The sequence below is a fragment of the Quercus lobata genome, chromosome 4 (genome assembly GCF_001633185.2).
Source record: "Quercus lobata isolate SW786 chromosome 4, ValleyOak3.0 Primary Assembly, whole genome shotgun sequence".
In the NCBI taxonomy this organism is placed as follows: Eukaryota; Viridiplantae; Streptophyta; class Magnoliopsida; order Fagales; family Fagaceae; genus Quercus; species Quercus lobata.
The window spans coordinates 33,537,225-33,548,063 of NC_044907.1; the positions used below are offsets into that span (position 1 = coordinate 33,537,225).

At 37.3% G+C, this 10,839-nt stretch overlaps 1 protein-coding gene across 1 annotated transcript; it reads left to right on the forward strand.

The window, feature by feature from the left end:
- The first annotated feature begins 3,674 nt into the window (after positions 1-3,674).
- On the forward strand, positions 3,675-9,019 carry LOC115985076 (aspartic proteinase CDR1-like). The gene is made up of 2 exons (XM_031108047.1): positions 3,675-3,873; positions 8,721-9,019. Exons 1-2 carry the CDS (start codon positions 3,675-3,677, stop codon positions 9,017-9,019), a joined length of 498 nt encoding a protein of 165 aa, XP_030963907.1.
- Positions 9,020-10,839: the final 1,820 nt, after the last annotated feature.

The following is a 10,839-nucleotide window of genomic DNA, read 5'->3' on the forward strand; positions in this document are numbered from 1 at the left end:
CACTCGACTCAACTGAATTCGATTAACTTTCATTAGGAATCTAGGAAACAGAGACATACACTCGACTCAACTGAATTCGATTAACTTTCATTAGGAATCTAGGAAACAGAGACATACACTTGACTCAATGAACCCGATTAACCTTTTGGCAATGGAAAATTATATTTTGAAAACAAGAATACAAGACTACTAATTTTCTTGGCAACGGTACTGTGTTGCACAATGAAAAGCCTTCCAGTTGGTTCTATTGAGAACATGATTTGCCAAACCCCAAAAGTTGAGGGTTAGTGGTCAAAAACAATTAGACATAAAACTACACCAAAAACGGTATCACTAAGGAATTAGATGTTGTGAAGAAGTATAAACGAATCTGCTTCACAAATTTATAACGTTAAAACTGCACTTTTTGTTACAACCCAAGAAAAAGCGCTAGCCACATTTGCGCTATATCTCAAAAGGACTAGTCACTATTGAGACTCCTTATAGTTGTTAATAAAGCCCAGGTCTACCTAGTAAATACCCGATGTAGAACTCATCACATACCCACACATATCACACAATCAATCAAATTGGGGCATCACAATCTCCCCCACTTAAATCCCTAACGTCCTCGTTAGGGTCCACTTTGTGGAGTAATGTCTCTAAGCCCACACGGGATTATCGGGCCGGCTCTGATACCATATGTAACGATCTAAGGAAAAGCGCTAGCCACGTCTACGCTATACCTCAAAAGGACTAGTCACTATTGAAGCTCCTTGTAGTTGTTAATAAAATCCAGGTCTACCCAGTAAATACCCGATGTGGGACTTATCACTGACCCACACATATCACACAATCAATCAAATTGGGACATCACACATACTAAATTCTTCTACTCCCAACACTAACATCCCAGTCTACTATTTCTATTACACACTAAACACTTGAACTCCAACCCCTAAAAGAGTATGTTTCTCATTCCAAAGACAGTGAGCCTCTGGAGTCTAGACAAATGCAAACAAAGACACTTAATACAAGAGGGTAAGAAATTTGATACAAGAGTTGACTATCTTTTCTTTTCAGCTTCCTTCATAAGCTTGCGGCAAATAATTGAGTTTCATGGCTAAGAACAATTATCTGTGATTGTGCAAGCAAAAGTTATGACAGGCATCTTTACTTTCCCCCACACATAACCTCATATAAAGGCTTGTTAGATCATCACTTATTCTTTTGTGGTGAGATATTTTGCTTATTACTTAAAATCTTTTTTGCAGTTAAATGGCATTGCATTGTATTACATTACTTGGAAATTCAAACAAGATCCTTTTAATGGTGAATATATATATTGTTGATAGGAGGAGCTTTGTACTGAATCCATGTATGCTACTTATCACAGGATAATAAGGTAGGTGATAGAAGAAGAAAATAAATTTAAGAGTAGGCAAAAAGGTTCAATTGGTAATCCATGACATGTCCAATAAGTGTTATATACTTGGATATCCAATACCAATGTTAATTTCTCTTTTAATTTTATCACTATTGATCAAATTGAATTCCTTTTATGATCAAATTGAATTCCTTTATGACAAACATGATGAGCACTAATATTTTAGGAATTGTTGCACTATAGGAACTACTGAAAAAATTGGTTTCTCATGGAATAGAAGTAGGGAATCACCTTGCATTTTAGGATTTGTGATATTTTAGTTTATTTGGTACCTGACCTATACCTTTTTTTTTTCTTCTTTTCTTTTTCCAGTTAGCTATGGCCTATCCGATGTAGCAAGTGATTGACAAGTTGAAGTTCACTAAATTTGTAGATAATTTATTTCTTAAAATTTTTTTTTTCTCTTTGATTTATAAAATTTTGAGATTTTTGTGTTTTGGATATTAAGGAGAGAAAATTTGGATTTTTACGAGATTTTAGTTATTTATTTATTTTTAAACTTTTGAATCATGGTTTTGTTGGGCTTTGGGTTTGGGTCCTAAAAGTGTTTGTATACAGTTTTTCTGTTTGATATGATCGAGAGTGAGAAAATTTGGATATATATATATATATATATATATCCCTTTTAGGTTTTGAATCATAGTTTTGCAAGGGTTTGGTCTAGGAAAAAATTTCACATTTTATTTTTGTTTTTTTAATTATAAAATTTTGAGATACTTTTTCTATATTTTAGGTATTAAAGGTAACCTTTTTGTTTTTCCTCCAAAAATATGGATTTATTGTATTTTAGGTCTTGAAAGTAGTTGTTTCATTTTTTCTTTGGCTTGCTCATTTTTTATATATGTTTTCTATACTTTTGATATTAGAGAGAAATTTTGGATATTAAGTAAAGTTTTCAAATTTCTAACATAGCTTATGTACAAAATAATGTCAATAAATATTATATGGCAAATAATTAATTTTCTGCTTCACCTTTTAAGTTCTTGATTATGATTGCTTTGTTTTTCATTCTTTCTGGAAACTTTACTTTAGGTTGAAAAATCATTTTATTTCTTATAACCCTATTTTGGTTTAATGCTTTTTGGTTTTTTGAGTTCTTTATCACAGGTACTTCTTCTCCCACTTATAACTTTAGTTTAATTATTGTTTGAGTTAATACTTAGTCATTGCATAATTGTTCATTGCATACTAAGAAAACAAATAATACTAGTAAGTTACCATTATGCCCTTACAAAAATTCAAAACTTACAAAACTAAAAAAAAAAAAAAAGAGTTTTTTTTTTTTTGTCTGTACCAGTCAATATTGCCTGAAATTGGCCGGTATTTAAATCGGTACAAAACGTTGGTATTTAGATACTGGTATACATACTGATATGGTATATACTGGCCGGTACTAGTACGGTATCGACCACCTTGAACTGAGATAGTTGTGAATAAATGGTCTAAATTGGATGCTGTACTTTAAATGGGGCAAAGAGATGTCTGAGATAATTGTGAATAATTGTAAATAAATTGTCCAAATTGGATGATGTATTTTAATGGGCCGGGGCAAAGAGATATCTAAGATAATTGTGAATAATTGGTCCAAATTGGATGATGTATTTTAATGGGGCAAAGAGATATCTGAGTTCATATCAAGTTTCCTCCAAAAAAATGAAAACGTAAACCTGTGCATAGGGACAAGCCGTACGTCCATTATTTGAGACGCTAGCGATGAATTATTTAAGCATGCTTATCTATTAGACTATTATTACTGGGTCCAACCTCTTGTTCTCACTCATAAAAGTAGGGGAATTTGTAGTGACTACCACAACCTTTTTTTGCGATAATAAAAATCCATTATCAAATGAGTAGTCAAATTCTTGTATGATTTAGGGCCACACATGTTGAGAGAAGCAACTATTAAGGGGCCGTTTGATAACATTGTTTGTATTTTTTAGAAATATGTGTGAGTCAAAAAATTATGTAAAAATGCATGTATTATTGTTTAAAAACTGAAAACATGTGTTTAAACTCTTATACGAAAAGGCCTCTAAACCATTTGGCCAATTAATTAAGCAATGGTCTAAGGTTCACAATATATATACACTTAATCCCTACACATTTTCATCATCATCTCTCCAACAATCAATCAATCATGGCATCTTATCATCACTCACTTCTTTCTTTTTCTCCATTGGCAACTACGTTCTCCATTATCTAACTTTGTAGCTTCTCTCCCATTGAGGCTCTCAATGGCAGCTTTACCATGGATCTCATCCACCGTGACTCTCCCAACTCTCCCTTCTACAATGCTTCAGAAACTCATTCGCAGCACGTAGCCAAGGCCTTGCACTGTTCCATTAACCGTCTCAATCGTTTTAAGCCAACTTCTTCAGTCCCTCCCAATTCACTCCAAGCAGATTTTATCTCAGATTCCGGCGAATACCTCTTGAACTACTCCATTGGTACACCACCAGTCCCAAAACTAGCCATTGTGGATACTAGTAGTGATTTGATTTGGCTACAGTGCAAGCCTTGCATTGAGTGCTATAGTCAAACAACTCCAATTTTTTATCTTGAAATGTCCACAACCTATAAAACCGTTTCCTGCACTTCATCACTGTTAGAAATACTGAATAAGTGTATTGTATTTCTCACAATAAAAGAATATACATGAGTGCCTTTATATAGGAGACATATGAGTGCAGTACAAGTAAGAATGTGGTACAAGAATGTATGCTATACAAGTAATCTAGTTAGACTTAAAGCCCACAACACTATACATGTTAACAGCCCCACTCAAACTCAAGGTGGATGTGAGACCAACTTGAGGTTGTCAACCAAAGTACGAAGACGTCCTTTAGGATGTGACTTGGTGAAGATATCTGCAAGTTGATCTTTAGAGGAGACTATGATCAGCTTGAGAGCACCATGGAGAAGATGATAACGGATAAAATGAAAATCGATCTCAATGTGTTTAGTCCGTTCATGGAATACATTATTGTGAGCAATATAAATGGCACTTTGATTATCACAATAAAGAGGAGTAGTAGAGGATGTAGACACACCTAAGTCTTTGAGAAGCTATCATAGCCAAAAGAGCTCAGATGTGGTATCAGTAAGGGCATGATATTCTGCTTCAGTACTGGAGCCGGCCACATGAGTTTGTTTCTTACTTTGCCAAGAAATCAAAGAAGAACCAAGAAGAAAGCAATAACCAGTGGTGGACCTGCGATCGATGGGATCTCCTACCCAATCAGCATCAGAAAATGCACGGAGAATAAGAGGAGACTAAGTAGAGTAGAAAAGACTATGGAATAAAGTGCCTTTTAGGTATCGAAGAATGCGTAGAATAGCAGCATAGTGAGTCGATCGTGGAGCAGACAGATACTGGCTCACCTAGTTAATAGCATAGGAAATGTCTGGATGAGTGACAGTGAGATAAACTAGGTTGCCAACCAAGTGTCTGTAAAGAGAGGGATTAGACAATGGTTTCCCTCCTGAGGGAGTCAGATGCGCATTAAGCTCAACTAGAGTGTCAAAAATCTTGCTATCAGTGAGTCTAGCTTGAGACAAGAGTTCAGAAGCATACTTGGCTTGAGTAATATAAAGTCCATCTGTAGAATGAGTGATTTCAAGACCCAAGAAGTTACTGAGATGTCTAAGATCTTTCATCTCAAACTGCTAACTGAGAAAATACTTGAGTTCTTAAATGCCACTAAGGTCATCACCAATTATGATCATATCATCCACATAGAGAAGAAGTAAAATAGTGCCTTGGTCAGTGCGATAAAGAAATAAGGCAAAATTTGGCAAAACAAGCTCGTGGAGCTTGTTTAAGGCCATAAAGTGCACGTCAAATGTGACAAACCTTATTTAAGTCAACAGAGAGACCAGGAGAAGGTTGCATATAAACTTCTTCACTTAAATCCCCATTAAGGAATGCATTTTTGACATCCATCTGAAAAAGGTCCAATTTACTAGCAGCAGCAACAGCTAAGAGGGCATGAACAGATGAGATACGAGCAACCGGAGCAAAGGTCTCTTCATAATCAATCCCATACTCCTGTGTAAAACTTTTAGCAACAAGGTGAGCTTTGTAGCGCTCAATGGACCCATCAGAGCGAGTCTTAATCTTGTAGATCCACTTACAACCAACCACAGATTTCCCAGGAGGAAGTGTCACCAAATCCCAAGTATGGTTTTTAGATAATACATCAAGTTCCTCTTTTATTGCAATCTGCCATAAATGGTCAGTGGAAACCTCACGATAGGTGTGAGATTCGTGTAGTGTAGCAAGGGCAGTATAACAATGATAGTCAAGTAAATGTACAAGAATGGATCTTACCCGAGTTGAATGAAGAGGTGAAATGTCTTGTGCAAGATCTTCAGGTGGAGTAGGAGCAGGGGACCCAAGCTCAGGGTTGGGATTGGGTAGCTCGTCTTCGACCTGTTCATCTTCCACCCGTTCATTAAAGGGTGAACTAGAAAAGGGATCAATGATATTTGGTGGTTGAACAGAGAAGTCTACAAAAGAATTAGGAGTAATTAAAGGAGGATCAGGAACAGCTACAGAGGGAATATGTACCTCATCTGGAAAAAGATCTAAGACAGAGGAGGAAGATAAGGAGGTACAGAAGTGAGAAAGCTCAACAAAGAGGCGATGTTCCCAAAAGACAACATTGCGGGAGATACGAAGACGATGAGAGACAGGATCATAACACCGATACCCCTTTTGAGTTTTGCCATAGCCAAGAAAACAACAAAGTCTTGACCGAGGCTCAAGTTTGTTATGCTCATATGGTTGAAGAAGAACGAAACAAGCGGAACCGAAAGAGCGAAGGTGGTGATAGTCTAGAGGTGACCCAAAAAGGCACTCATATGGAGTTTGATTTTGGATGACAGGACTCGGAATGCAATTAATAACATGAACAGCATGAAGAGCAGCTTCCAAAAAGGAGCAAGAACTTTGGCAGAGAGAAGGAGAGCACGAACAGTGTCAAGAATATGACGAAGTTTTCGTTTGGCTCTACCATTTTGCTAAGAGGTACCTGGACAAGTTAGTTGATGAATAGTGTCATAGGAATGTAAAACAGCTTGGAAAGCATATTGAGTGTACCTAAGAGCATTATCAGATCGAAAATTTTTGATACGTTTGGAAAATTGAGTTTCAATTATTTTTGCAAAATTAGAATATACTTGCAACAATTCAAAACGATGTTTCATATTAAAAATCCAGCTATAGTGAGAGTAATCATCAACAAAGACAATAAAATATCGAGATCCACCAATACTAGAAATAGGGGAAGGCCCCCAAACATCAGAATGAATAAGGTAAAAAATATCAGTGGATATTGATTCACTAGTATTGAAAGGCAAAGATGGTTGTTTTCCTAACTAACATGAAACACAATCAAATTTTTTTGTAGACACTGAACCTAACAAACCTCTAGAAGCCAATCGTTGTACCCGAGAAGAAGATGCATGACCAAGTCGAGCATGCCAAAGTGCAAGAGAAGGAATAGAAGAAATTGCAACAATTGCAGCAACAGAAATAGGAGCAATAAGTGGAAGACGAAGGTTGTCCACGGGAAACATACGCCTAACTTTGGGACCGGTCCCAAGCTTCTACCTCGTCCTCAGATCCTGCACAATACACCCAGAATAATCAAAGATAATGCAATAACCTAACTCAGCTAATTGTCCCACAGAAAATAAATTGTAAGAAAGGTCAGGAACATTAAAAACCCTAGGAACCGAGAGATTGGAGGTCGAAACGGAACCTATGTTATGACCAGAAATTGTGGAACAATTTGCTGTGCGAATATTAAGAGGGTGTGGTGCAGGTTTAAGTTCAGAAAACAAGGACGAGTGAGGTGTCATGTGATTGCAACAAGCAGAATCCATAAGCCAAGAGGAAGGAGACATACCAGATAAAATTGAGAGAGAAGAGGAATAAGATGCATTACCAACCATATGAATGACATTAGCGATGATGTTTTTAAGGTCATCTGTGGACATGGTGAAAGTGCGACTTGAAGACTTAAACTATGCAGAGACGGGAGCCATTGGTTGGACACTCTCAGTGTTAGCAACAGTAGCAACAGAAATTGAAATAGCTAATTTGTTGCGATGATAGCAAGTCTCAATATTGTGGCCAAGACGTTTGTAAAAACGTTTGCTGGATTGTCGGCGACGATTATTGTAACAAGAAGAAGACCTATCCTTATTCTTCATTTAGAAGCAAAATATGCAAAAATAGACTGCAAAAATGAAATCTATGCGAAAAACTGGGTAAAGAGCACTTGAACTGCAAAAAGTCAACTCTGATAAAAAGTCAACGGTTAACCAGGTCAAAGTCAACGGATGATGTCAGTAGATGACGTCAGAAGCAACGCTAGGGCTGACGTAGCATAGTGACGTCACAGATGACGTCAGCAACAGTGGGACGGCGGAGCTGTAGCGCGTGAAGCGCGTAGACAACAAGGCAGAATACTTTGGCGGTGCGTGAGAGCGCATGGGCAGTCCGATGAGGCCGATCCTTTACTGATGATGTAGATCGGAGAAGGACGATTTAGATAATGGCGGCGGTGAGATAATCGAAGCAATACTGAAGGCGCGTGAAGCACGTGGAACAAATTACCAAATCTTTGACCAGCGCATGGCGGTGCGTGGAGGGTCAGATGACGATGATTCCGGTGGCTTTGTGTAGATAGGTTGAAAATCTACATGGTGATATCTCTTATGTCCTAATCGGAGGTCCTATGTGGAAGATCCGACGGAGGCAGTGATCTTTGTGGCGATGATCGAGCTTCTTGCAGTGAAGATTCGACCTTGGGCACCTCTGATGGTGGTGGAGCAGTCAGGAGAGGGCACGGAAAAGGTTTACTAACCGAAGAAGTCGAGGTAGCGGAAAATACCAACAAAGACAAGATTGCAAGACACAAGAAAGTTAGAGCAATGGCTGTGATACCATGTTAGAAATACCGAATAAGTGTATTGTATTCTCACAATGAAAGAATATACATGAATGCCTTTATATAGGAGGCATATGAGTGCAGTACAAGTAAAAGTGTAGTACAAAAATGTATGCTATACAAGTAATCTAGTTGAGCCTATAGCCCACAACACTATACACGTTAATAATCACTATGTAAGTCTCTATATAATTCCTGCTCGATCGATGGAACACGTTGCCAATATTCAGTGGAGTATGGAGACGAATCATTCTCAAAGGGAGACATTGCTATAGAGACTATCACTGTGGGATCGACTACAGGCCACTCTGTGACTCTTCCTAAAACTATCATAGGGTGTGGACACAATAATAATGACACTGGTGAAAGCAAAGCATCTACTGGCATTGTTGGCCTTGGAGGCGACAAGGCTTCCCTTGTGTCCCAGTTGCATTCTTCAATTGGTGGGAAGTTCTCATACTGCTTGGTGCCATCTATTTATCCCCAAGACAATACCTCAAGCAGATTGAGTTTTGGTAGTCATGCGGTGGTTTCGGGTTTTGGAACCGTGTCGACTCCCTTAGAATACGAACGATCAGACACCTTCTACAACCTAACACTCGAAGCAATGAGTGTTGGCAGCAAAAGATTGTAGTTGAGCCGTTCTTCTGGCTCTGGAGGTTCAAAGGGCAATATTATCATTGATTCAGGTTCCACATTGACATCGTTCCCAACAGAGTTCTACTCCAAGTTCGAATCTACAGTAGCAGAAGAAATTAATTTTGAGCGCATTGATGACTCAAGTCACCTTCTTAGTCTTTGCTACAATAGTTCAGATAATATACATATTCCAAGTATCACAGCACATTTTAGAGGTACAGATGTGAAGCTGAATCCAACCACCACCTTCTATCAAATTACTGATGAAATTTTGTGCTTAGCTTTCGTTGTTGGCGAACCATCCATCTTCGGTAACAGGGCCTAATCCAACTTGTTGGTAGGCTATGACCTTGTGGAGAAAACAATATCTTTCAAGCCAACGGATTGCACACACCTTGTTATAAAGGGTAGTGTTTAACTATTTATTACACACACCTTGCTCCAGACCCAAAAGAGTCCAAAACATGAGAAATGCATCCCAAAGATACTTGAAAATTTTTCATTTTTGACAATTTAACCAAAACAATTCATACAAAGTTCCAACATCAAGAATTTTTCATAATAATTTCATTAAAAATACTCTAAAAATAAGCCAGAACTCTATGCAACAATTACAATGACCATTGGCCACAAAAGAATGGAGGTCTGAATAAATATAATTACACATCATTAAGTTGTCTCATCAATGGAAATGAAAGTGATAACAACTATTAGATACAAAATAATGAGTTAAGCCTACTTTAAGATGTACATTATTTAAATATCACCATCACAAAGGTCCAACATTCATCAGTAGTTAGTCTAACTACTACTAGTCACAAAAACCTGTCTCAAAATGATTATTGTCTATTCTGAAAAAGTTTGTAAAAGAATGGGATGAAACAAAGCTCAGTAAATAGCATAATTAATGGGGGTGAAGGAAATGTAAGTTTCATGAAGATGAACAGTTTACAAAACATGATATTGTCCTCTTTGGTATGTTGTCTCTTGGCTCCATGGGCAACAGCCTCACCCATATCCTCAAGGTTTTGTCTCTCCTCGAATGGGTAGCAGGAAGAACGCGTCTAATAAGACCTCTTTTGCATGTGGTTTTTTGGTTCCATGGGCAACGACCTCACCCACATACAATCAAGGAACCTTTTCCTCTCATGGGTAGCAGGGAAGAAAGCTTCATTTAAAGTGAAAGGGTATTGACCTGGATCTGAGACCATTGTCACAAAGACTATAGAAATTAAATCATGAGATCACTGAGAAATCACACATGGCATAGGGTTAAAACCACATAAAGCTCATAGGTTATATGTACTTTAGAACAAATAGTTTATATCTAGGTAGTTTCAGAAAACTTTAAATAACCAAAACATCCACAAAGTTTGTTAGGTTTCCAAATTCATTCATTGTCAACAAGATTTTCTATCAATTTCTCAAATAATACAAGGCAAGATAGGCACCTTTAAATTTTCCAATATACCATAAAATCCATGAATTCCTTATCAAAAACTAAAACAAAGATGCTAATATTTTCCATGTCAACAATTCATACATTTTCTCAAATGCAATACCAAATATAATGCACTTTTCATATATAATAGGGTCACAATACAATACTTTTTAGAAAAACATAGTTCCCCAAATGATTTTTCAAAATGTGTTTGACCAAGAATAACGTTTATGCAACATGGTTATTTTCCAAAAATCCCATTCAAAAGCTACTTACCTTGCAACCCGCAAAAATCCTAATTCTCCAAGCTCCAAAGGAGGTTAGCTAGAACCTAAACAATATCAAGCAAACCTATCACAATAAGTATAAAGTAT

What these genes read in the sequence shown, in the direction of transcription:
- LOC115985076 (XM_031108047.1), top strand. Translation starts at nt 3,675, where the DNA reads ATGGATCTCATCCACCGTGACTCTCCCAACTCTCCCTTCTACAATGCT. An exon ending in CCTCTTGAACTACTCCATTG is followed by an intron (nt 3,874 to 8,720) that starts GTACACCACCAG and finishes AAACTATCATAG; the next exon opens with GGTGTGGACACAATAATAAT.